The sequence below is a fragment of the Peromyscus maniculatus genome, chromosome 10, assembly GCF_049852395.1.
Source record: "Peromyscus maniculatus bairdii isolate BWxNUB_F1_BW_parent chromosome 10, HU_Pman_BW_mat_3.1, whole genome shotgun sequence".
Taxonomy (NCBI): domain Eukaryota; kingdom Metazoa; phylum Chordata; class Mammalia; order Rodentia; family Cricetidae; genus Peromyscus; species Peromyscus maniculatus.
The window spans coordinates 35,873,095-35,900,836 of NC_134861.1; the positions used below are offsets into that span (position 1 = coordinate 35,873,095).

The following is a 27,742-nucleotide window of genomic DNA, read 5'->3' on the forward strand; positions in this document are numbered from 1 at the left end:
ATGCATGACAGCAGAATTGGACAGTCATTTCTCAGAGCATCATTCAGCAGAGCTCCTGGTGTATGGGAGCCCGTGACCACAAGCAGAGCACAGGACCACGGGAGCAGGGGAGATTCTCCATGGGATTTTAAACTCTTGGGACTTTACCTTTAAAGCGTTGGCTTCTGACATCCTTGGAGATGGGCTTGTCCCTGTAAAAGACCTGTAAAAGACAATGAGGCACCCTCAGCTCACACTGATCATGCCACAACCTTGTGTCCAGCTACTCTGTATGGCTAGAGTCCCCAGTATAAATGCATACGTCCCTGGGCCCACTGTTCTTAGAGACTGCTGTATGCACATGGTTAGCATTGGCTGAATATATATAAATATGTGGATTGCTACCAGAGAAGGTTGTGGTGGCCTGGCTGCTATTTAGCATAAAATCTCAGGTTTGAAATCACACTTTCTGCCATGAAAGCTTGGTGAGGACATCTAGAGTCTTAATAGTGTCAGCTTTACATTTTTCTGATAGAGAAAAGAGAGCCGGTGTATGCCACTGGATTATAATGGAGACCAGTGTACATGGCCAGGGGTATGGAAGCCATTGAGCGGGCACATTGGAGTGTGACCTTTAGTGATAGCTCAGGTGATATCACCTCATCTCTGTCACATGCCAGTTGTGAGGGCATGGTGAGTCACTCAGCTCCGTAGTTTCCTTTCTGTGAAATGGAGGCAAAAAAAGAAAATACTGCTTCATTTGTGGATGGTGTGTGTGTGTGTGTGTGTGTGTGTGTGTGTGTGTGTGTGTGTGTAATGTGAGACACAGTGGCAATGCACCCAGGATGTGAGGCATCACTATGACACAGAACAACAATAGTGTTATCACTGCACGTGTCATGAACTGTTAATGGCAGTGGGATTAGAAGACATGAGGGACAGAGATGATGAAGAGGCCATTGAAGTGCCAAGGCCTTGGAAAGCCTTTCTGCCCTGCTAGCCCTGGGCCTTAGTGTTTATCTTATCTGGTGCTGATTATGCTAGGCAAGGTTCCTGATGGTGGTGGTGGTGGGGTCCTGAATCTCTCCCATGAACTCTGAGCCCCAGGCCTTGGGAAGGCCATGGCTGCTACTCTGCAGTTTAGCCTGGTTGGGATAGAGCACTGGTTGGGTTTTGCTGGGACCCTACATTCATCCATAGAGCCATCAGCTTCCAGTGACTTGCTTGGATGCCAGGTGCTGGAGGGCTTTTGATTGTTCTCCCTGAAGATTCAGCGTTCAGTCTCCCTGTAAGTCAGCCACTCACTGCTCTTGCCCACACCCCATTGCCAGCTTGGTTAGGGCAGCAGGCAGGGCTCTCTCCATTGTACACGGATCCCATATGCTTAGGGTTTCAGGATGGGGCTTCCTCGGTGTTCCTGCTCTTTTCTTCTAGGCAATCACATTCTGCTTTGTATTCACAGAGAAGCCTTTGTATGTGAGGTTTTGGTGATCTCTGAAGATCTCTCTCTCTCTCTCTCTCTCTCTCTCTCTCTCTCTCTCTCTCTCTCTCTCTCTGTGTGTGTGTGTGCATGTGCATGGTATAGTGTTTTGGTGTGTGTGCGTGCATGTGCATGGTACAGTGTGTTGGTATCTATGTGTTTTGATGTGGTATGTTGTATTAATGTGTGTGTTATGATGTTTTGGGGTATGTGCAGTGTATATATTGTGTGTGGTGTTTGTGTATGATGATTTTGTGTGCATGTGTGTGGTACAGTGTGTTCATATGTGTGTGTACGTGTGTGTGTGTGTGTGTGTGTGTGTGTGTGTGTGTTATATGTGTGTGTGGTATGGTGTGTGTGGTGCATTTTCCCTTCAACAATGCTTAAAAATATGCACTCTCCCACCATAGCAACTAAAAATGTCTCTAGTGTATACCAAAGGTCCTGGGGGGCAAAATCTTCCTGGTGAGAACCCCCAATTACAGTGCAGTATGTTGTATGGGTAATGGACTGCTTTGCACATTCTCCCAGACATCAAGACCAGCAGCTTGGGTCACTGCCTCCTCCCTCAGATTATGTGTGCTGACTCCCTTCCATGCTTCCATCGCTGAGCACAGTGCTTGGTACACAGTAAGTACTCACTGAGTGGAGCACTAGTTTAGGGCAAGATAGCTGCCATCGCCCAGAGGAACTGAGATAAGAAAGGGCCTCTGTAAGGGTTATTGAAGATCCAGCCCACAGATAGTTTAATCTCAAAACTCATAAGAAACAGCCTTTGGAAATGAGGTTGTTAATGAGAAAGATAATCTACTTGCCATGAAAACTTTCTTGCTACATCACTGATGACTAAAGTATAACTCTGAAGTGAGGCTAAGGCCTTGCTTAATGTATAAGGAAATTTCTCTCCTGGCAGCCATCTGTCCCTGTCTGCCCTCTCCCTCATCTTGGTTGATTAACTATGATGGACCATGGTTTTGCTTCTGAAGTGACCTGTCAGAGAGAAGAAAATGAGGCAGTGCAGAGGTGTGGACTGTAAGACGGGAAGCCCAGATCCTGCTGTGGTTGGGTTTTGAGATGGGATCTTATGTAACCCAGGCTACCCCCAAACTTGTCATACAGTCCAGGATGACCTTGATGGTTCTCCTGTTCCTACCTCCCGACTGTTGGCATTACAGAGGTGTGACACATTGTCTAGCCTCCCATAGCTTTTAAAAAGCCAAATGAGGTTGTTTTTCCTTAGGAAACATATTCTCCAAAAGAAGGCATATGTGTACACGCATTTGACAGAGTTTGAGGAAGGAGCTCTCAGATCTTCTTTCTAAGTGCCTTCTGTTCTTTGTAATTGGACCAGGGCTTTTCTAGGGTTAAAGTCATGCACCACTAAGCCTGGCCCGGAAAGGAGTCTTTTATCACTGAGTGGATCTCATAAAAGGGCAACTCTGGCTCCCCTTTTCTCTCCTTCCCTCCCCCTCTCCCTCTTTCCTTCCCATCTTTCCCTTGTCTTCTGACCTTCTACCATGTCAGGATGCAGAAAGAGAACCTTTGCTGATATTGGCACCTGCAGCTCAAACATCAGACTCCAGAAGTATGGGAAATGAATTTGGTTTGCTATAAACTACACCATTTCCCATAGATATCCTGTCATATCATCACAAGACAGGCTGATGTGTGGTCAATATCAAGAGAAGCTGTGAGTCTTATGAGCAGAGTGGACATGCCACCCAGGAGAGCTGATGGGACTTGCAGAAGTACGCTCCAGTACACCAGCGAATGATGTCATGGAAGGGGACTCTAACAGTGACACCCCCCCTTCATAAAAACCCTGATCACACCAGCAAAATCCAGTTTTGTTGAGTTGAACATGGTTTTGTAGAGCTTCTGGAAGGGCACACATTGGCATGATTTTACATGTGCCTTAAGCCTTTAAAATGTTCTCATCAAGGGGTGAGTACATTAATCAAAATTCTACCACGGGGAACTGAATAGCTATACAGCGTATGCTGATGAGCCCTCACTCACCACAGCGCAATTTATTCTGTGACTGGACTCAGTGTGAAAAGAGAGGAGCCCCGGTATGTTAATGTGACAAGGATTCCTTGGATGATTCTGTCTCTATAGGGAATACTGACCTGGCATGAATCAGAATATTATCACCAGTGACATACAGACCTGGGCTGAGTCTTCTTTATGCTATGGACAGCTATATTAAGAGTATTAATTATTATACATTTTATTAAAAATAAAAACCTGTGTATATATCTAGTGCATTTTCATTTACTTTCCATAAAATTATCTGCAGTGCCTCTAGATACCTTTTAGGCCAGCATATAGAATATTCCTATTTGGTTTATACAGGGATTACAGAGGTTTGGAAGGTCATGAGACTTCTCACTGCCCAGTTTAACAGTTGACAATGCTTGGCTGAGAATCTTGGCAAAATGACGTGTTATTATCAAAATGACTTGTGTTCTTAATTCAGGATCTGAAGAATGCAATGATAATTAGGAAAGATGTAAATTCTTTGGCCCAATGCCTGGCTCAGAGTAAGTCTTCAGCAAATGTGCATATTCTTTCCTTCTAGACTTCTCCAAAGGCCTATGATCCCATAAGTTACACTATTCAGCTTTCCCAAGCCTGCTCTGCCCTGCTCCATCATCTGTCATGATGCCTTGGGGAAGGAGAGCTAGGGCAGATCTCTGTGAGCTAGGTAGTGCCCTCCTCATGCCAGTCCCTCAGGGTCCCCCTTTACTCACTTCTTCCTGTCGCCTCATCCCTATATTCCAGATTTGCTTCCCAATGGGAACAGAAGCCTTGGGAGGTAACAGAAGGGGAGCCTCCATCATATCCTTGAAGTAGCGTGTATCTGTGGAAAAAGAAAGCCGGTAAGCTTGTGCCTTAGAAGTTGGCTGGATTTGGCACATAGCCACTTATGAAGCGTTCATGCATGCTCATACTCATGGAGTCAACACAGTTCTGGTACTATGTAAGCAATTCTTTCTTTGGGGGGTGGGGTTCAGGCAGGAGGGTAGAAAGCAGGCCAAGTTTATTGCAGCATGTCACATGGCACTCTTAAGTGTAAGAGAGGACAATGACCCAAGGGACTGTTGCAGAAGAAAACACTCTCTAGTGTGTAGAGTGGCCGGAGGGATCATTGTGAAAGAAAAACAAAAACAAAAACAGAACACAACAACAACAAAACCCCAAAACAAACCACTCTCAAAGAGGCAAGCAGTCAGTTTTGCCTGCACCTGCCAGAGGAGGAAATTAAGGTAGACGGGCTGGCTTTGGTTCACTGCAATCCTGTCAAGGATGGCCTTGACTAGCCTTCATTTTTTTATCCAGCAGAAATGCTATCAGTTCTTGAGGATTTATGCTGTGCCACCTACTTTATTTTTCTTGTCTGTTTATTTATTTATTTATTTATTTATTTATTTATTTATTTATTTATTTATTTATTAGTTTTATTTCAGACAGCATCTCACACAGGGCTCAGGCTGGCCTGAATCTCACTATATATATAGCTCAGGTTGGTTTTCAACTTGTGGCCATTCTCTTGCCTCAGCCTCTTGGGTGCAAGTACAGGTATGAGCTACTATATCTGCCCCTGGAGCACACCACCCAAACCCATCTACCTCTTTCTTCTGGTGGGCTCTTATAACATTTCCCTGTTACTTATTTATCCCTTGATAAATTCTAGGATGGTGACCAGCACAGTGCAGATATTCAGTCAATGCTTTCCAGTACTGAATACAAGGTGATCGTTATCACTATTATTTTTGTTGTGGTTACTTGAGTCAAAGTCTCGACATGCAGCTTAAACAGACCTTGAACTTGGAATCCTCCTGCCTCAGCCTTTGAAGTGCATGGGTGAAGGGTGTGTGTCACCTTACCTGTTCACCGCTTATAAGACAATTCTCCCTAAAGAAATTTCTGCAGATTCATGTCTATGAGCTAGGCCCTCGGAAATGAGGTGTGCTTCCTCCTTCCCTTTACAGTGGCATAGAGGACCTGTTGACACTGCCCTATGTGGGAAAAGGCAGGGGTGGGCACGAAGCCAGCCTCCCTCCCTTCTTATAAGTGGGATGTTACTACTGGGTCCATTCATAGGTGGCAACCTGCCGAGCAAATCAGTCTTCTCTTTCTCTGCTCTCCCACACCATGCAGACTAACCTCACAAGTCTCACATGCCTGGCTTCCTGCCTGGCTACTTCTCCCATGCCCCCACCATGGGGACAGGCAGGCCTAAGGCTCAAGCAGACCCTGCCCTGACAATGACAGTAATTGAGAACAGAATTTGACTCCATATGCCACTCATATAACTTCAGAGGAACTCTCTGGGGGTCAGTTCTACTGGGCAGCCTGTATTCATACAAAAAACTGAGTTCTGGAGCATGGGCCTGTAATTACTATGCAATGTTGCACATGGACACGCATCTTCAGACTCCCCTGGGATACCTGCATATTCTGATTCCTGTATAGGTTTGGCTGGTAAAATTTTCATGGATGGCCATGCCTTTAGCAGCTGGAGCTCAGGATCTTCATAGTCATCATCACTGTGGCATTTTCCTCCATCCAGGACTGCAGCCAAGTTCCTTCTCTAAGTGGGTGAAACATTGGAGTGAGTCCAAGGGAGGGACCATGTGGATAAAGGTGGTATGTCTCAGCTCATAACCCCAGAGGGCTTAGGGAGCAATGCTGACTTGTTTGTAGCACATGTTAAGATTCTGGGATCTAGGATCTTACATAGCAATGTAATTCTTGTGATAGAATTCTAAAGGTGCCTTCCAAATATTCTCATCTCTTTGATCATTCAATCAAAGACCCATCTTGTCCTGCTGTGAGGGGATAAGGTAGGTGTAAGTTGTTAATGAACTGACTTTAAAACACAGAGGATTCTGGGTCACCTGGGTGGGCCCAATGTTTTCAGTAGTCCCAGAAAGTGAAAAGGGAGACTGTTTGTCAGTGTAGTGAAAAATCTAGAATTTCTGAAAATGAGTATAGCTTAGAGCTAATAAAAAGTTCATCAAGGTTTCAGGATACACGATCAGTCCCGTTTAGTCTGTGTGTATGCAATGGTAATAGCAATTAGCTTTTCTGTAAATTACTGATAGCAGTTTAAAAATAGAAAAGGAAAGAACAACAGCAAAACATCAAGAAAAATTAAATCCTTGAGGACACTGGGCCACAGAAGTGAAACTTGTGCTCAAAAATCTGAAGGCATGCTGTAAAAAGACCTTAATGAATGCACAGAGGCCCACTGTTCATGGACTGAGGACTTAATGTTGTTAAAATTGAATTCTTTAAAAATTGATGGACAGATTCAGTAGGATTCATATGAAAATCCAAGCTGTGTTTCTCAGTAAATTGACAGAAATATTTATAAAAATTGACAAGCAGATGCTCAAATTCCTATACCCCCGCCCCCAGTCACATTCATATACTAAGGGAAGGACATATGAGATGCCTCCAGTCATGTGCATAGGGGGACAGTTCTTTTCAACCCTTTGGCACCTTGATTTTGAACTTCTGGTTTTCAGGGCTGAGGTAAAATAATGAATGGCAATATAATCTGGATTCAAGCCTCCTAGGTCATGGCATTTTGCTAGGGTAACCCAAGCAGGCTTACACATGTCCTCATTATAGATCTGGGGCTGAAGCCTGGAGATGGCAGGAAGGGGAAGCAGTTCACAGCAGAAAAAGTCTCATTGCTTCATCACAGCCATTCCTGAGAATATGCCTGTAGGGTGGGTCTGCAGCCAGCAGCTGCTCTGTGCAAGCAGGGACCTGGCAATCATCATGCAGAGCCACCAGGAGTCACTTTCATTCCCTGGATCTTAGCTTTACCTAGAACTGATTGATGTTAGTCTTCCTTTGCCCCAAGGGAGAAATCCAGGTGCAAGGGTGGAATTACATCTGTAAATGGTGACTGTCTGAAAGGTCTAAGGACTGCCACGTGATGCCGGGAACTCAAGAGGACTTAGAGACATCTGTTTTCATGCACATCCCTCTTGTGGTGCCTCAAAACGAGGAAATCCTATCTTCATTTTACAAATATAGACTGACGCTGGTGACTTCTCAAAGCCACACAGGTTGTAGGTGGGCTGAATCCTTCCAACACCTCCACCTGACCCAGAACCTGAGTTAAAATTTATTTTATATCTCAAGATGAAGGGCCGAGAGTACGGGCCATCCATAGGTGGACCACAGGGTAGTCAGCACAAAGGTGAATGGACAGTATTAGCTTGGGCATGGATCCTTACTCTGCAGAGAGAATTCTGTTTCACAGATGGGGCAGCCCTAGAACTCCTTTTTTGACTCTTAATATTTTATAGTCAAAGGTTTAAAAAAAAACCCAACAGTGTAAAGTTGAAGTTGGTGCTTTATAGCCTTGACTGTATTTGTGGCTTTCTATAGTAGATTTGTAATATATGATTGGTAAATAATGCCGTAGATTTTAATAAGGCTGAGGATCTAATTATTCCTAAGGGTGTGAGTTAAAATATTTATGTTGTAATTTGTCTAGTTATTAGGGTTCAGTTTAATTTACTTTTGGGTTAGATGGCCAGACGCACACTCCTATGGGTGAGTAGAGTAATTAATTACAGCTATACATGTTTATCAAATGGGCATGCAGAAGTAAGACTATTCATGCACAAAAGCCATCAGCCAGGGTTCCCACTGCTGCTCTGATTGGCAGTGTCAGAGAAAGTTGGAGATAGGGGGAAGAACAGGCCGTGCCATCAGATTCTCTTTCCTCTCTGGAAAGGTAGAGAGGAGTCTTGGCAGAGCCCGGTTTCTAGGTGGGCAACAGGGCAGGAGATGCTTGCTAGGACCATCTGGGGAAGAATCTCTGGGTTTCCATCTGGCTCACAGCAAGGGTACAGAGTATGGCTTGGTTAGCTGTGTTCTCCACAGAGAAGCTGGAAGACAGGATGAGTCAATAGTTTCACCTTTCAGTGTGTTAGTCCACACCCCTAGCAAGGGCTCCATAAAGAAAGTCCAATCAGGCTGTGTGTGAGCTGAGGACTCAGGCCAGGTATCAAGATCAGGTTTAACAGATCTTATGATGCCCAAGCTGGAGCAGGGTGGAAGACCAGCACCTGCTCACCCACAGGAGAGGGGGCTAAATCACCAGGTAAAGAGCTCCATGGTGCCATTGGAACTATCCATCAGAGAACAGGCATCACCACCATGAAGTTGGCCTTCTTGTCAGGTCTTCAGAGAAAAAGTGGGCTGAGATGGGACTTCTTGGTTGGGAGAGTATTGGTCACAGAATGGGTGTGCTACCACTATGTCCTAGACCTAAGTTATAGAGGCCACATTGTGACCACAGGGAGGCTGCTTCATTTCCCTGATGCAGATGGAGGTGATTAAACTGGCTTATGTGGTGGGAGGCTGAGTGAACACATAAAGATTCTTGGCATCTGTCCCATGACAAGGGCCCAAGACATTAGACAACTTCTCTCTGGTTTATGCCTCCAGTGAAGCATAGCCAAGTGCTCTGAGCTCAGAGAAACTATGAATGAACGAGAGAGGTTTCTGACCCACACAGTACAGGAAGTGTGGGCATGCACTTGAGTCACACCTGGAAATGAGTTTTTTTTTGGGGGGGATGTGCAGGGAGGGAGTCCCTGGGGGGCAATGGGGAAGGACAGTGCTAAAGGGCACCTTTTGTGTCCTGTGAGCTACTTTGAGCATTTTCCAGGAAAAGCCTGGGACCTGACAGAAGCACTCATCACATGAGCTGAAGTCACCCTGTCGTTTCATCCTTGGCTAGTGTGCATGGGGACAAGAGGTGGCAGGAAGCAGAATGATGGCAGCTGTCACCTAGGGACAAGAGAACGTGCACGGACTTCTGACTCACTGGCTACCGGAGTGACTACAAACAGCGTGCTTTTTCTATTGACTGAGGGGGCTTGGTTCTAAATAGAACGGGTCACACCTGTCTCACACTATCCATTACAGGTATCTCTCAGGAATCCCTAACTTCGGGTCTGATAGTCTTTACCCAGGAGCCACTTCTGTAAAAGCAAATCTGTGTGTGTGTGTGTGTGTGTGTGTGTGTGTGTGTGTGTACATGTGTGTTTGTGGGTAAAGTTCCATAGTTTTAATTAAAAATTTAAAGGCATACATCAAATAATGACAAGCTAATTTTTCAGATATCATCTATAGCTGTATAACATGTAAATTGCATGGATACATAATTTAACATAATTATTTATAATATTTGATATTTGGGTTCATGTTATACATTTTCATCTTTTCCTTTAGTTGTTAAATTCTGGCTGGTGCTTCCAGTAGCTTCACAAAATGCTCACGTGTGCAACAATTTTTACATTATCAAATGTTTAGTGTGATTTTTCAACATGCTGCTATAGAAACTATGCTACAAAATATCAGTGAGTTTGGTGAGATATTGGTCTGAAATGTATGCTGTTTCTTTCTTTTAAACTCTCAAACATGGAGTTCTAGCAAAAAAAAAAAAAAAAAAAAAACGAAACAAAACAAAAAACAAAAACAAAACAACAACAACCCACTAGGATATTTTTATATTATTCAATGAATAGTGTCATGAGATTACCTTCCAAAGAGTTTCAATTTAAAATTTCACCATGTATATATTGTAAAGCACCTGTCTCGGGACACACTTACCAGCACTATGCGTTAGCATTTTCTCCTTTATCTGCTTTAGCAATGACCGTGAGATTTGGAACACGGACCGAAATGCGATTTTCCTTACCAAAAGAGTCTCATGCCGCTTGGAACAATTGTTTCTTACATTCATCGGGCGACAGAAAAAAGAAGCCCAAGCAACAACACTTACTTTGTAAAGATCAGAGACTGACAGTTAAGGAAGAGAGCAGACTCACATGATCCGGAAGAGGTTCGAGAACCGCCCGACACCGGCCTGCCAGAAAACACAGATCATGCGTCACTGCAAACCCAGCGCCAGCTCACAGCATCGAAAGCCTGGGGCCTGGTTTCCTTGAGGAAATCTTGTGTGCATTTCAATTCAGTTTTGTGACCCCGGTGTCCTTCTCACACCTCACATTCCAGCTACTGATCAGGTAGAACAGAGCGTGGGAAATGGGGTACGGAAATCAAACACCAACTCAGCGTCAGCATTTCTCTGAAAGAGACTTAAATACCCGGTGTGGTGGCACACCCCTGAAATGTTAACATTCGGAACGTGGAGGCAGGAGGATCACAAACTCAAGGCTCATCTAGGTTACAAGAAATGAGACTATGATATGGGAAAGAAAGTGCTAGGGATATTGATCCAACAAGGCCCTGGGTCGGTCTGCATCATTGAGGTAACAACAGAAAGGAGGCTGAGGAGGTGGCTCAGTGGGAAAAGTGTGTGCCTTGGAGGCTCGAAGACCTGACTTGGAGCCCCAGATCAGCATCGCAAAGAGCCTTGCATGGTGATGAGTGCTTGTACTTCAGTGCCAGGCACTGGAGACAAGCCCTTCTCCGAGGCTTGCTGGACAGCCAGCCTAGGTTGCTTGGTGAGTTTCAGGCTAGGGAGAGACCCTGTCTCAACAACAACAACAAAAGAGTAAAATGGCAGATACATTCTGAGGTGTCCTCTGGATCCCACACACATGAGCACACTTGTGAACACAAGCCAAGTGCCCCCCCACCCCCGCGCCCCACCCACATCCTCCACTGCACACATGAGCGCGCACGCAAACACAAGCACGCCCCTCACAAAACAAAAAAGACAAACCAACAAACAACTGGAAAACAGGGAGAAATGATAGGAGAGGACTCCACAGCACCTGCCCTGCAATCCGCTGAGGAGGAGGCTCCCCCAGCACCCTAGCCAGCACAACACATTTACAGAGCTGTCTGTGCGCCTGCCTCCTCCAGTGCCTGCAACCACTTCGTGGGCAGAGCTCACGTCTCTTCACGAATCTGTCCCCAGCTCCAGGCACATGTCCCGACATCCAGAAATCGAGCCACCGAGTTTTTGTTAGACCGATATAGTTCAGTTGAGGCTCCTCTCAGCTCCCCCATTTGGACTCATTTATGAAAATGCCTTAAATCATGCAGCCCACTCAGTATTCTGTTCTAAAATTTACTTCCAGATTATGCAAAACCACCCAAGAACTGCTCACATGAGTGAAGGATCTTTGGTTCCTCGTAGACTGAAAGTTCTCTAGTTACGTGGTCGTTTTGTAGTTATTAGTCTGTGTTGAGGAATATGTAAAGCAGAAAATAATTTTAAGATCACATCTGTTTTATCAGCACACATATGAGATGTTTCCATTAGGTTTCAGGACCAGAAACTGCGAGCTTCTTAACCATGTGTTCACTTTGATTTCGTGGCAAGCATTGTTTCTAAGAGTGCATGCTGTTCCTTTTTCTTTGGGCTGCTAGGAACTTTAGAACTAATTGTGTGTAGTCATTGTTTCACTGTCCCCATAGAGCACTGTGGGGTCTCACTTCCACCGATGCCCTGTGTTCTTGCATCTCCCAAATGTGCTTCACATCCCCTCGGCCTTTGTCTGACTCACCTATTAAACCCCCACCCCCCTTAGCTTCTCACACTCAGTATCCATTGCCATCTGATGTCATGCTTCCTGGAGCTTCCATCTTGGACCATCCAGGCCACGTTTATCTCACTAGATCATTCAGTACTCATTTCCTGTCTCCTCCATGACACACATCAAGAACTGCAGCAGCCAATGACTTCTTTGTTGTGAGTCTACCTGTCTTATTTCGGGAAGATTGCCTTGTATCCTTGTCCCAGGTTTTCTATCTGTGCTCCCATTGGAGGAGAGTTTGAATACATAATTTTAAGCAGAGTCTTAAAGGGGTATATCCATTCATGTCCCATCACCCTGGACTGACAATTCAGATTTGTGAGTCCCATCCCTTGCTCTCTTTCTCACACCATCCAGTTCTTTCTGCATAAATAGAGTAGTTACTTTCTGTTGCTGTGATAAATACTGACCCAAACCTACTTCTGGAAGGAAAAGATTTCATCATTTTACATCTTACATTCTTTCATGAAGGGAACTTGTAGCAGAGGCTCTGGAGGAAAGCTGGCTTATTGGCTTGCTGCCAGGCTCATGTTGAGCTCCCTTTCTTAGACCTCCAGGGACCACGTACCTAGGGGTGGCATCGCCATCAGTGGGTTGGCCTCTCACATGTCAATCATTAATCAAGAAAATGCCCTACAGACTTGCCTACAGGCCAAGCTGATGGAGGCCTTTTCTTATTGTGGTTCCCCCCTCCCTGTTGACTCCAGTTTATGTCAAGTTGACAAGAAACTAGCCAGAACACTGAAATTCTCTCCCATCTCAAAGCCCAGCTTCGCTCTGCAGAGCTCTGTCTCGGGTTGGCCCTACATTCTCCGCTTCCCTGCTTGTCTCTTTATAGTCTAATTTTAGCAAGAACCCTACCAAGTCTGTTTAGCCAGAACCCTCCTCCATGTCTCGTCACCAACCAGGTCTAATTGGGATCCTCACCTTTTTCCACACTCCCCAGGTAAAATCTCTTTCCCCTGGCTTGCCTTCAGTAAGACTCCTGTTAGGCAGATTTTATCCCCAATGTTTCTTCTTAGTAATTGTCCACCTGTGGCTCCGCCCCGAGCCTGGACTGTGGATTCCCATTTTTCTTGGGTGGATTCAGACTGAGGCCACTCTCTCTCAGCGGCACACCCCCTTTGCTGTAGCCCCTCTCCTGACCTGTGCTTCTTTAAAGATATCTCAAAGGATTTTTTTTTCACTTTCTTCCCTCTGGACTGCACACATCAGACTGTTTCTGAGTCCCTGTAGTACTCCATGCTCTTCTGCCTTGATGACACAGTGCATCTTGTCTCTCTGAATAGAATATCCCCCCCCCCCCCCCCCCCCCCCCCCGGCTTTGCTTGTGCCTGTATCCTTTCTGGTTCTCAGATCCCACTTAGACTATCATCTCCCCTGGTAACATCTCTGGCCACCCACCTCAGCTGTTAAATCAATGAGCATCATTCCACTCTGGCTCCTCCCCCACTACCCCCTCCCCTAGCCCCAGAACCTTGTCTGGCAGTAGGGGTGACTCTGCAGACTCACCATGTCCCATTTCCCTTTCTAGTGGGTGCTCAGCTGAGACACAGCTCCCATCTGTCTAGGCACTGGTCAGGCATGGTATGTATAAAGAGGGAGATGTCCCCGAGGCTGGCTATGGCCTGCTGCGCCCTGCATACAACAGTTTTGCTTCAGCTAGTGGCAGAGACAGGGACAGAGGGTCCCAGGGTCCTGAGGCATCTTGGAAGATGTTGGGTCAAGGTGCATTCACATCAGGTTGGAATGTGAGCATGGAAGCCGCCCTGTTTTTATCTCACCGCTGACACTTGTAGTCCATTCATTATAGTCCTGCCTAGTTAATACAGTGTTTTATGTTTCTCCATACATTTTACAGTCACAGATCATGGTGCCTGGCCCTTGATAACACCTACAGCTCAGCGTATTTCAGAGACTGGTGGAATATGATAAGTGCACACCACAAGAAGAGTCATGTCATATACGGCACATGGCTTTGTGGAAATACCCCCAGAGTGGGGCCAGGGACAGATTCCTAGAATCTCAAGTAGACAGACCGTGACCTCCTCCCTTGCTAGATGAGCTTGGACTTGACCCTTTATCCAGGCTCCAGATTTCCACTACAGTGGTTCATTCTTCCTGGAACTCAAGCATTGACTGATGCTGTGGTGTGTGTGTAGACCCTGAGTGCCAGTGGTTCTAGTGGGGGTGGGTGGGTGATGCGATCTATCTGAGGTGGCACCTGCTCCCTGCCATGATGGTTCTTCTCACCACAGGTCTAGAGCAACAGAGACAACTGACCATGCGCTGAAATCTCTGAAGCTATGGCCCCAACCAAACCTTCCTTTTCTTCTGCTAATTGTCTCAGGTCTTTAGTCACAGTGGCGAAACGCTAACACGGCTGGCTTTGCAGAAGGGGGGAAAATAACAGAGAAAGGAAGGTGCTTAGTAATCATCTATATCAGCTCCCAAACGGCGAGGAGTGGCCTGAGGAGCTGCCGACTCCCTCATCACCCATCGGCCCCCATTAGCTCTAGGGAACACCCGACTTCTGTGTGCCCCTCAAGGAAAACAACCTTTTACAAAGAACAGACCTTTTAAGTTCTTTTTAAGAAGGATGTGAAGATGAATTCGTGTGATGTAAAGCCCAGGGCTCTGCTGAGAGCAGACAGCAAATACTCCACCCCTAAGCTGTCAAGGTCCACAATTGTCCTCTTTCTTCCAGAAGCAAAGCCAAGGATGATGAAGGCACATGGCCAACATCTTTCGAGGTAAGGTCCTCTGTTCGTGGCACCTGACTTACCTCAGGTGTTTAGACAATGAGATATGAAAGGAAAGAAAGGAGGGGAGATTGAACAAATGTGGGGCCCTCTGTAAATCTGAGGAATTTGGTCTACTTTTCATATAAGTTTCCATGGCGCCATTCATTCAGTTTGAATTTTGAGAACCAGTGATGGAGAAGTTGCTGCCTTTGCATAACGTCAGGCGTCCTTGAAGTCACATAGAGACTCAGATACTGGAAGCATGGGTCTCCGGAGGTGCAAGGCTGGTCCATCTTCTAAGCTATCCGGTGGGTTGCCATAGAGATAGCTCCTTGTGAGGATATCACGAGCAGGTCCCAGGACCAGGATATGCTGATGCGATGTGATAAGACAAATAAAATGGGAGGCCTTCAGAGCTTTAGAGCTGTTTCTCTCCTCAGGAAGCAGAGCCGGTGAGCAGGTCTCAGACAGGCTCCTTGGACAAAACCGCCTTCTGTTTTCATTTCTGTTATCGGAGACTCATGGGAATGGAGAAGAGAGTGAGGCACAATGCTTTGGGTTGACTCCAGAACCACAGGCTACCAGTTAGACGAAACCAAATATGGACTGAAAACTGAAGGCTCAGATACTGCTTTTTGCCCTTCTCTAGATGTGCCACAAAAGGCATCTGGGCATCTCCCTGGATCTATGCACCCCTTGAGGCCTGCTGGGTTCCTTGCCAAGCGGTGCTGTCTGTGGCCACAAGTCCAAGTTCTGGTTAGTGTAATCTAGGCAGAGAATCAACGCACGGCTGCCAGGATCCTTTCTTAAGTTGTGACTCACTTTCCTCTCTTCCTCCTGTGGTGTGGTGCACTGGTGTCATTACCTCGGGCCATAGGGTTGACGCCAACACAATCAAGGAAGCAATAAGATGGGGATAATGTTTGGATATTTGAGGATCACTCTCAGACACCCACAGGCCTTAGGCAGGTTATTTCTGGATTTTCGTTATGTAAAAAAAAAAAAAAAAAAAAAAAAAAAAAAAAAAAAAAAAGGATATAACAAGTACTTCTCATGGTTGAGCCTCTGTGAAGATTTTTACACACCTTGCAGCCTTTAATGTTTTTGCTCCTTGGAGATGTGAGCTTTGGAGCTAGTGGGGCACATAGCAAAGTCACTAACCAAAGCTGGGAGAAAGGCAAATACATTTCTTGGAGGCTAATGGGATGTTCTAGGTTCAAATCCCGGCCTGTCACTTTTTGACCACATGGGCTCAGGCCTTCACGTGACCTTGGTTAGTGGACGCTACTCTATGGAAGGGTTCAGCAGTGTGTATCCTAAGTAGCTGCTGAGACATTTTAGTCTGTGTTATCAAGGTAGACAAACACCTCTCGGCTTCCAGAGAGAGTGTGATTTCTTGGCTTAGTGCCCTCGAACAATGTGCAATGTGCTTGTCTTTTCAAGCTCAGCCACCCGAATCTACAGCTTTGCTTTCAGCTCCAGCATGGGAGCTTGCTCCCTCCGGTGCTTAAAGTTATGTGTGGCTTTTTTAGCATTCAATTCCACTGACGTCCAGAGGATGACCTTTCCCACGAATTCTTCAGGTCCCCCTCAGCTTGGGAAGCTCGGGGATTCAGTGGCCACTAACATCTGGTCATCCCTTTTGTAATGGATGAAAGACTGAGGCCAAAGTTGGTTGCTGTACAACCCCAAATATATTGTGGTGGATTTGAGCACCACTTACTCACTGCTTTCTTGCCAGCCTATCTAACTTCTCTTGGGCCCAGTTAATCTTATTTATATATGAGTACAATAAAATCAGTCCTACAGCTAAGCCAGATGAGGTTAGAAGATGCCTGGCACATACTAGGGAAAGAGAAAGAGAGAGACTTGTAGCTTTCTTCCTCTCCCAGTTTTATTTGCTGATGCCCAGCTCCTTGCCTTAATACCACGAGCTGGCAATTCGGATTCTCAATCAGCAAGAGGAAATGCTCACTAGGAGCCAGAGCACAGGCCTAATGTTCTCACCCAGTGGCTCCTGGAAAGTCACTCCCTTCTCTAAGTTTTCGTCTCATTATCTGTGATGCACATGCTCAGTCGCCTCTGTCAGATCTTAATGTTTTGTGTCTCTGGTATTGTGGTTGTCACATTAGGAACCAGTGATAAACTGGCTGGCTGGCTAGACAGATGAGGGAATGGGTAGTGAAGAAGAGGCAGGCCCTGTATCCACTCCTCAGAGCTCTACAGAAACCCCAGACCAACACAGTGGCTGTCTAGAGTAACAGAAACCTCTAGATAGGGACGCTCTGGATATGTGGAGTCTCCTTTTCTTTGCCTCAGCAGGCGATTCTCTAAAGAACATTCTAGAACTACCTGCATTGGAACTATCCAGCCAAAGTGTAAACTCTGGGGTGGGCTGTAGATTTTGTGTGCTTCTGCTGTGATGTGAAATTACACTGCATTTTGAAGGCAACTATTAGTCCTTGGGTTTTTCTGTCTGGGTGATCCAAAACTGTGAACTGTGCTTTCAAGGATGTGGGGAGCTCCTTGCTCCAGCTCAGCTGTCACCTTCCTGGTTTGTTCCTGTCCACTAGTGTGTTGAAGTCTTGGGGAGAACCTGTCCACTAGTGTGTTGAAGTCTTGGGGAGAACGCCTCCTGTTCATTTAGCTCAGTTACTGCAATGCCTAGACTTGGCCAGCAGGGGTCGCTGGAGGTCTACATATTTTGTACCCGCTGGTTTGCCTCCTAGTCTTAAAAATCTTTATTACTTTTTCTTTTAAAAGTTGGGGGAAAGTCAACCTTTAATACCTGTTACCTTAGAAAACTAGAAGGAAAAAACCCAAATGTTTCTGGAAAAATAAAATTTCTTGTTTCTTTAATAGAATCAACCAATTTCTTTTCCTTCCCCAGCCCCCCAGCCTATGGGGACTTAGGACAGAGGGAGGCAGTCACTTGTCCAAGATTCCATTCCGTAGGCACCAGAAGGAGGTAACTCACAAGTTCATCTTGTTGGATAATAAAGCACCATGCATGCCTCTCGAGGAGGCGGCTACACTGACCCGTCCTTTACAATCCAGAATGCGTCTGTCTTTTTCCAGCCTGAGGGAATTTGTTAAACATTCAGTTTTTGATAGATTGTTTCTACTCTATGACAGTGTATGTTTCTGCAGAAGAAATTATAAGCTGCGGATATGCAAAAGAGAAGTGATGTTGATTCACTGACACAACTAATATAAATGTTTGATTGCAGGCATCCCCTCACTGAGACACACAGATCCAAAAGAGGGATACATACAGACACCCACACTGACAAGCATAGACAGACAGACACACTCACATAGACTTAGAGAGGTACACACACACACACACACACACACACACACACACACACAGAGATGGGGGAGAGAGGGGGGAGGGAGGGAGAGAGATACACATATGCATTCAGAGATACACAGAGAGATACACTCAGAGACACAACACAGCAACATGTTATTATGTTTTCTCATATTGTGCACATGTGTCACACACACACACACACACACACACACACACTCACACTGAAGCATGTGCATCAATACACCTGTTCATATTGTGAGCAATGTTTTCTTGCCTGCCCTTTCACAACCAAGCTGTCAACAATTTCATGGTCATGAACAGGCATCCCATTCCTCAGTTAAAATGGCTGCAAGGCATCCACTCTCATGGAAGACCCACCATGTTTTCAATGAATCCGTTGGTGAAAAAAACGCAAACACACGAAGAACTTAGGGATGTGTGACTACATCACTGATGTCAGCCTGCATGCAGGTCCTTAGTGACATCAGGACTGCTGGAGTTTATAGGCCTTTGAGTGGTCTGTGACATGCATGTTGTGATTTTGTACACAGTTTTGGAATGGTGTAGATGCACCCGTGTCTAGGCAGGCCTGGACATTTTTTTTTTTTATCTGAGTTGACTTTTTCAAAATCTTTCTTTTCCCTGTATTTCTAGACTGTTGTCAATGGAATGTCAATATCCACTTTTCAGTTTTTCTCTGCTTCTAACCCAAGATGGAGAAGGTAACAGCTGGCTACACTGACATGTTGTTTCCCTCCCATGGTTTCCAAGTTGCCGACTAATGTGTCCAATACACAGCTTCATCGCCCTGGACAAAGCCCCTTTGAGGGTTCTAGTCTCCTCCAGGACTCCAGTGGGTGGTGGGAGAGGATGAGAGGCCGGGGAGTAGATAGTATATTTGAGACCCAGAGACTCTAGCACAGTTTGGAGGCATCCACCTTGAAGAACTCAGGCCTGGAGGGAAACTTACTGGGGACAGACTGAGGAGAGGAGGGTGGTGCTGAGCAGCGTCCACTGTTCAGCCTCACACGTCACTTTGGGATGGCACTTGGGCTTCCATGCTCTTCTGTTGCAGGCCATGTTGAGCTGAGTGCAGGGTGCGCACTACAAGCTGCCCTACAAGGCACCGCTCCACGCTGGGCACGGAACTCGCCAAGATTCATGCATTCCTTTGTGCCTTTCTTCTAGCCTGGTGCTCATTTTCTCTCTCACTTGGATCCTCACAACCAGTCCCACTTTCTAGTGGGGTTCTAAGGGACCTTCCATTTTTCTGCTGCACTTACATTTTTTTGGGAACCAACAATAGAGAGTTTGGTGGGCTGGGCCCTAGTGAATAGCTTAGCTCCCTACCTATTTCATAGAGGAAGGGACTCGGGCTCATGATGCAGCACTCTGCCCAAGGCTGCACAGCTAATGAGTGGAGCCCCAGGAGCCCCACACATCTGCAGATCTGTGGGCCTGACGGACTAGTCAGCTGCGCTCTGGGGCAGCTGGAGGGAAAGGCTGCAAGAAGCTAAGGTATGTTACTGGGTGGTGGAAAGGCAGCAACCTGAGATGACTGCATTTTCTGAAATCTAGGCTAACATTGGCAACTTGCCTGTAATCCAAAGCTACATCGAAATGATGCTCTGGATGTCTGAGGTTAGACCACAAGAAGGCTGTAGCATTTGTCCTGGTTCCTTGAGTTGCTATTCTGTGGGCTTTCCTTCCTGGGATGCACTCTCTTTTAAAACCCTGACACGAGTGGGTGACAAGTCCAGCCCATGTTGGGGGCGCTTGCCTTCTATATGTTCCGGTACAAGCATCAGCCACCTGCGTGAAGGACCCCTGCTGTCTGAGTCTTCTCCACTGAGGCCCAGACATCGGGGCTGTGCAGAGAGAGACAGTCATTGCTCCTTCACATATACAGCAAAGAAAGAGAATCAGAAAAGAATAGAAAGGAAAGCCCAGTAGACCAGGTTATCTCATCACCTCGAGGACACAGAACCCGTGACTCACCTTTGGTACTGCTGAGGTGTGGCCATGACCTAGGGCAGAAAAGAAAACAGACTTGAGTGTCAGCTACTGAATTCAGCACTGTCTCCAGAGCAGCAGGTACTCCCAAGATGCATTTCACCACTCATTCTGTGAAAATTTTGCCTGCATGTTCACATCTGTGCAGGTATATAGGTGTGAGTGTTCATGCATATATTGCTGCACATGTGTGTGGATGTGTGCACATGTGTGAGCATGTATGTGGAGGTCAAAGGGCATCTCAGTGTGTTCCTCAGTTGTGATGTAGCTTGACATTTTGAGACAGGGTTTGTCACTGGGCTAGAGCTCACCGTGGATGCTGGTCTGGCCAGTGAGTCCCAGGGATCATCTTATTTCCATCTCCTCAGTGCTGGATTATAAACATGTACTACTACTTCTGGCTTTAAAAATGTATTTATTTATTATTTGGTCCTTTTTATGTGGGAGGGAACTCAGGTCCTTATACTTGCTAGGGAAGTACTTTACTCTCTGAGGAATCCCTCACCCAGCCCCAGCCTGTGTTCTACAAACAGAAAGCAATCCCCTTGTGTTTGTATCGCTGTAGGCTTGAAGTCATGTTTTGTTAGAGGCAATACAGAAGATAGACGACAGAGATAAGAAAGAAAATCAATACTATGCATGTGTGTGCAATGAGTGCATGCCTGCGTGCGTGCATGTGTGCATGCGTGTGCGTGTGCGTGTGCGTGTGCGTGTGTGTGTGTGTGTGTGTGTGTGTGTGTGTGTGTGTGTGTTTGTGTGTGTGTATGGTTGTTCCCATGTCATGGCACATGTGTGGAGGTCAGGGGTCAGCTCTTTGGACTTGGTTCTCAGCATCTACCCTGCTGAGGCTTCTCGTTTCTGTCTTCACACTCCAGGGTAGCCAGTCCTTTAAGCTGCCAGGCAATGCTTCCATCTCACCTATGAGGGCTGCGACTACAGATGTCTGTCTGTAGGCCTTTTGGGTGGGTTACAGGTATGGAACTCAAGTCATCACAGCTGCATCAGCGCTCTTACCCGCTGAGCTGTCTTGTAGGCCCATAGGCACACATTAAGTATATAGGTGCTTAAGTGTCTTTCTATGAGAGTGTGTAGGATGCCACTGTGATACTTCATTATACAGTGTTATTGAAAAACATAGTTGTTGGCTGTGTGGCACTTTTGGAGCAGATTTAGGTTCCTGCTAATTTTGACTACTGTATACAAGATTGCAAAGCTCATCCATTCTGGCAATTCAGTCTCATCTCTGAATGTCTTCATGGACGGACAATACTCTAGTTAAAGGAAAGTGCCAAGTAGTGTGGGCATCCTCAGGCCCTTGTAGCACATTTCTCAGGTGCTTTCTGGATGGTCTGTATTGATGCGTACTGACTGACATTCTTTTCCACTGACTGTGAAGTGACCATCCACGGTGTCTCCCCACCAGATCCACGTTCCAGTCCTACTGTACCCACTTGACACTCGACCCTCATTGCATCTGTTTCATTTCTGAGATGGCTAAGGAGTCTGAATTATTACATGCCTTTCCTCTTGGGCAAATCATGTGCACATGTCCTCACTCATGTTCTGATGACAAGTTCTTGGCATAGTCACAAACGTCACCCTTGGACAGTGTCCTCTTGGGAGCAACTTTTCCCTAGATTTGGGCTGTGGTCTGAAAAGCCCCAGGGCAATGGAAAGCTCCACAGGCCGCTGCTTCCACGCGCTGACTTGTTTGTGCATTTAATAACCCCTGGCTCTCTATGCACACCTTTCCTCCGAGGCTCTCTAAGTGCGTCACAGCTGCAATTAATTGAGCATCGCAACACACATTGCGTGTAAATATTTATGAGGCCTATCTGGTGGCTGGGACGTTGGGCACACAATAGTTAAGCAATGAAGCGTCAGTAACCAGGAGACCAGAGCTCAGGAGTCCAGATTCCTGCCTATCCTGATGCCCTCCCCTCATCTTCCAAATGACCTTGGGGAACGATTGTCTTCCCAGACAAGAAACAGGGCACAGGGCTGCACAAATAGCCCAATCCAGACAGCCACTGAGAGGCAAGGAAATTGCCTCAAGCTTGGCTTCCCCTCCAGCCTGCTCTCCCTACCCATACCTTTGGGATGGGGTGAGTCTCACTTGGGAAACACGGTGCATCTGCAGCCTAGAGCCCTGTGGTTAGCTGTGGGTACCCTTTCAAGCTGCCTGAGCTTCAGCAGGAACTAACAGTCCATTACCTAGTGAGAAGCAAATCCTTTATGGGGGCCTGTGAGTACTCTCCTGTCACCCTGGACACATAGTCTTTCCCCTGACTTTCTGGCAGTTCCTTAAGCCTCACAAGACCTCCAGACATGTGACTTATGACATGTGCAACAGAATTGTGTACAGTGAGCTTATTATAAATGGAGTAAGTATCCCAGGGACTCTAGGTTGGGATTCCAAAGCGGGCCGGATGTAGGTGTGAACCTGGGACTTCTGAGCCTCAGGAGAAGTCTTCTGCAGGTCCTAGGGAGGACTCTGACTTTTGTATTCACTGTCTTCTCACTTTGGCCTCCCCTGTACTTAGAAGGTAATACTGGCGATCACATAGTCTGATTTGCTAGTTCGACAAAGCTGAGGCCTGAGCTGGGCTCATGTTTTCCTTCTCCTCAGATCCTGGGCTGAGGCCCTTTGGCACACAATAAGCTGAACAAAAGATGATGGAAAACAAAGCCAAACCAAACCTTGAGTGCCTGTCTGGCTACTGATCCGCCCCCACTCTTTTCAGCAGAGTTTGACCTATTTACACTCACCTTCTCAATTTCTGTTCCCTGCAGATGCAATGTTTTTATTTTACATTTATGGATTGATCAATTAACAAGAATTTTTTTTTGAGACAAAGTCTCTCTATAGTCCAGGCTGCCCTTCCTTTGAACTCTCTATAATCCCCCCATTTCAGCACCCGGGGTGCTGGGATTGCAGATATGTAACAGCCCGGCTCCTTCTTTTATTTTTGACTTACAGAAAGCCATAGCTGTCACTGTATAGATGCTCTGAAGAGACAAATACTAGCCAGCATGGCTGTTAGGATGACGCAGAGTGGAAGGGCGGCTGCCAGGGACAGGAGAAGGATGGGGCACTCAAGGGTACAGTGTTTTGGTTTTTTACAAGAAAACAGGTCTTACAGATGATCTAGTGGCTGTAGCGTGCCCATAGTTAACGGCGCTGTGTGCACAGCTGAATGTGTGGGCACTGATTTCATGTTATGTGTTTTTATGTTATACACAAGTAATAGTAATACACAAGGGCAGAGAAGCCATTTGGAGGCAATAGATACAGGTTTCTGGCATAGACTTTAGCCAATTGGATCTCTGTCTTCCACTCTGCAGATGTAACTAAAACTTAACCCGACTAGAGTGGCACAACAAGCTATTGCCAGAGTCAGGTTTCCACTCCGAGTTCCTTGTTATTCACAAGCCTAGAGCAGCAACACAGCTTGCAGAGGGCTGTGCATCTGGAAGCTTCCTCCCTATTGCCAAGGCTGTCTGAAAGTGGCTTATCTGCTTCACTCTGGGTGGGGCCTCGAAATGATGGTTGGGTATTCATATGTCATGTCCCTGGGGATTCTGCACCCTGGGGGCTGTCTGTGCGTCAATGCAAGCATGTGAATTAGCAGAGGAAGCCTCAGCAAAACAGGGAAGGGAGGGGGTGTTATTCCAGCTGAGCCTGCTGCTGCTATCCAGAGAACTGGAGACATGGCTTGGGGGTGGGGAGGCTGGCTCTGTTGCCTGAGATAGAAGAAGAGGGAGGCTGGACACCGTGGGTTCATCTGGATGGAGTGTGGACATCATCCTGACACTAGCAGCTGCCGAGCTCTCTGGAAAGGCTCCTGTGTTAATGCTCTTTGCAGCCTGACAGCCCATGGTGACGAATGAAAGATGCTGCTCGCTGACTTCATGGGGATTTGATGTGCTCTGTCTGTGCTCCAGTGAGGCCGGCCTGTTAGCAAGCTGCCCTTTGCCAGGGAATCACAAGGTGCATTCTGGCTTCCTTTTGTCAACAGCATCAATAACATAGCCATGTGCAAATGGGCCACAGCTGGATAGAGCGCAAGACTGGCAGCATCCTCTGCCCTTATACTCGAGGCTCCCTTCTACAATTGGGCATGAAAGAAGCAGGGTTTCCTTCCTTGGCTTTTCCTGTGTGTGTGTGGTGGGTGTCATCACTGTGGCAGGCAACTCCACGAACTATAGAATGATCAAGGTTGGCCTTCCCGAGTCTGTGGTTTTCTGATATATAATCTTATTATAAATAGATTTTAAATTGGAATTATTTTTAATTTTTAATTCTTTTAAATAATTTAGTGCATTTAATGAGCTTTAATTTTTAAAGGATACTAAAACAAACTCTCCCCTCCCCCACCTCTCCTGCTGCCTGGCACACTGGATGTGTTCCTGTGTCCTTTCTATCCATGGGAACACAGTGTAGATGGTGTGTTATTTGGGTCCCATAGAGATGGGACTCAGCCCTGTCTCCAGGGTCGACCTCCTGGAATGGAGACTAATAACTCACTGTCCCTTGAAATTTGGCAACAAACCCTCGGGAAGTGATCCATGTGATATTACATCATCAGCCTTCTTCATCTCCCAAGCTTCCAGGAGTGACTGATTTGAATTTTGTGTCTTATGTAAGCACTATTCATGAAATAGCAAGGTTACTCCAGAATCAAATTCTATAGCCTTTGAAAGACAATTGATGTATTTAGGAGTTACTAAACTTATTTTAAACACAGAGAGAAGTGAAGGAGAACACAAATTTCTAAGTTTGTGACTTTCCCCTCTTGACTTGAATATGTGCACTGGGAACTGAGCATGTTACAACAATGATCTCACACAAACTTTGTCCTGGGCAACAGTATCTTTGTTCCCAAATTGAGGATCTTATAGAATGCTTGTGTCAAATGGGGTATCAAAGATATTAGCAATTCCTCTTATTTCACAGGTGGATGACTATGGTTACTTTCCCCGGGGTCAAAGGTGCTATGCTTCACATCCAGTCTGGTGACTCCCTACACAGAGCAGGAAGTTCCCACTAGAGGACTGTGGGGCTAAGGTTTGGACACACAGAGTGCTCAGCAGGTAGAGAACCTGCAGGGCTCAGTTATCAGGCTGGTGTGACTAGAGGTACAGCAGAGAGTTTGGTATGGCAAGGATGTGCAGAGATGTGTCTCAGGAAGGTATCACAGGAACACACAGGATTGGTGTTATCACAGGGACCAACTGGGGTTTCCAGCAGTATGGGGAAAAGAGCATAATGGATGGATGTGAGTGTCTTCCTTATTTCCCAAGTGACCACAAAATCTCCTTTGTTGCCCGCACAAATATTTTACACTTACTTGATTGAATTCAACCATTCAACTGGAATAGAGCCCACCTTGAATTATCAGACTAACTACAGTGGCCCCTAAAAGGAGATGGGTGCCTCATATGGTGCCTGGAGCTTGGCGCATATCACAAACATGTTGGTGAATGAGCAGGAGGGAGTAGATGGGTGGGAGAATGTATGTGATATGCACATGCTCAGGGAGGCATGGATCCTAAGCATCCCATGAGGATGTAGGCCTAGAGATGCTTTGCAGGCCATGTCCTATCCCAACAAGGCCAATAGACTATCCAAACATAGGAAGACTCTTCTTTACAAAAATCCTCTGAATCCTCTTGTGTGGGGCGTTTACCCACCACCCCCACAGCTTCCCAGAGTTTTCTTGAGTGCGAGCAGAAGGAAATATTAGATAGAAGGATTTATAGCGGAGAATCTTGCGGAGATAAACAGATAGAAAATAAAGGATAGCCTCGAGAGGGCCTGGAACCTATTCCAATGGGCCCGGACTGTCTCTGGTCCAGGGTTTTTATAGAGACACCAAGGGGTGGAGCAAAAGACCTCCTCCCCCAACACAGCCAAGTGCAGGCCATCTCAGACACCTGCACTCAGGCCCGTGGTCCTGATCATCCTCTATTCGGACCTGCTGGGTAAAGCCACGAGGAACCCCAGAACGGGCTCCCACACTCTTGGAAGGGAGGAGATCTACATTTTCACTGGAGTAGAGACTGGGGAGGGCCTTCCATCCCATGGTACTTGGAAGCTGATGAAATTCATTCAAGGTGAAATCATCTCAGCTTCTTATTTAGTAAGTGAACAAATGGGTCTGTTGTATCTTAAAGACTTCCCTGGTGAGTTTCCAGACTGTTCCTCTTTCACATATAACAACTGTAAGTATCTATGGCTATTAGATACAGTCACACACTTGACACTACTCAAGTCCAGAATCTTTTCATCTGGTTCATTGGCGAACATTGTTTGGGGCCAATGTCTTGGGAAGTCCCCGTGTTTAGTAGCACCCATATCTACGTGAACTTCCCCTTACCTAGGAACCATCTGGACTACCCCTGCTCCAGCACGTGTGTAACTGCTTACTCTAGTAACATATGGCAGTGGAGCTAGAAGGCTACATGTGGTTATTCACATGCTCCTTCTATTGATGGACTTCCGAGGACAGGCAGCATGTCCTGGAGAGTTACCGTCCTCTGCAGATAAGCAGTGGGTGTCTCTGACAAAGGCTGAAAACTGAAGATGAAGCTGACCAGCTCGATGGGCACTACAGCAAGCAAGTCAGACAGCAGGATGCCTTGTCTCCCGCTTTAGCTGGGACATTGTTTCAGTGAACTGAAGCGTTGGAAATCCTCTGCACCTCTCTTTGGCCCTCCCTGCTTGGCCTCTGCCTTCCATTCCTACTCCCTTCTCTTCCATCCTTGTCCCAGGTTAGAGTTCTTTTTGCCATCCATTTAAGTATCCAGTACGCACTTGACACTGTAGGACTCTGGGCACAGGGACGTCTCCAACAACCCAGGTTATCAGCATTATTAAGCTGTCGTGGGTCTTGACTTTATCCTTACATTTCCTTTGTACCTTTCATCAGATGTTTATCTGGCAACTACTCCTAAGAGCTTGTCGTGGCTCAGAGAAAAGATAGCAGTGCTAGCCAGCTCCTGTTTTTACATGGTCTCAGGGGCCCAGCAGAGGGCGTCCTAGTGCATAGAATAGAAGAAGCTCCTGCCTCCTAAAGGTGAGGGCTGCCCCTTCAGGGTATTGAGAAGTCACAGCCATCTGTACCTTGTCACCTGGAGAGCTGTTGCTACAGGTTTGGGATAGGAAAGGGGGATTCCTTTGTGGAAAATGAAGACAGGGATTAGAGTGTTGGCTCTGCTACTTGCTGGAATCTGGATTTGGCTAGACCTTTGGTTGATCAAGAGATCCTATATCCCTAGGCCCCCACAGGGTCTGCTTATCTTCTGTCATGTACATGGCTTACTGCATTACAAGAATGATATGTTTGTGTTTTTGCCCCCAAATCTTCCCACCCCATCACAGATTGAGCATTCCAATGGCTAGAGATGTGTGTTCATTTTACAATCCCCAGGGCTCAATGCAGGGACCTTAAAGACCATGTAAAGGGTTAGAAATGATTATAGTAGGAAAGACTCTCACATCACAGTCCTTCATCGCACTCTATTCTGTATTTGAATTCTCCTTCCATCCATTGGATGCCATTCAGCCAGAATGGAAGAGCAGGGTTGAGATCAGAAGCCTATGACTCTAGCTCTAAGGTTTGAGCTGTCAGAAGCAAAACTTCTGACTGAGGTTCTT

General features: G+C 46.3%; 1 protein-coding gene across 6 annotated transcripts in view; it reads right to left on the bottom strand.

The window, feature by feature from the left end:
* The window catches only part of Clnk (cytokine dependent hematopoietic cell linker), a 241,106-nt gene that overhangs the window by 61,161 nt on the left and 152,203 nt on the right, over positions 1–27,742 (bottom strand). For all 6 annotated transcript variants that reach the window (XM_076546189.1, XM_076546190.1, XM_076546192.1 and 3 more), the window contains 5 exons: positions 20,068–20,096; positions 10,330–10,367; positions 5,915–6,056; positions 4,213–4,322; positions 148–202 (listed from right to left, as the gene is read on the bottom strand). In XM_076546189.1, coding sequence (XP_076402304.1) covers positions 148–202; positions 4,213–4,322; positions 5,915–6,056; positions 10,330–10,367; positions 20,068–20,096 — 374 coding nt within the window. The remainder of the gene's footprint in view (positions 1–147; positions 203–4,212; positions 4,323–5,914; positions 6,057–10,329; positions 10,368–20,067; positions 20,097–27,742) is intronic.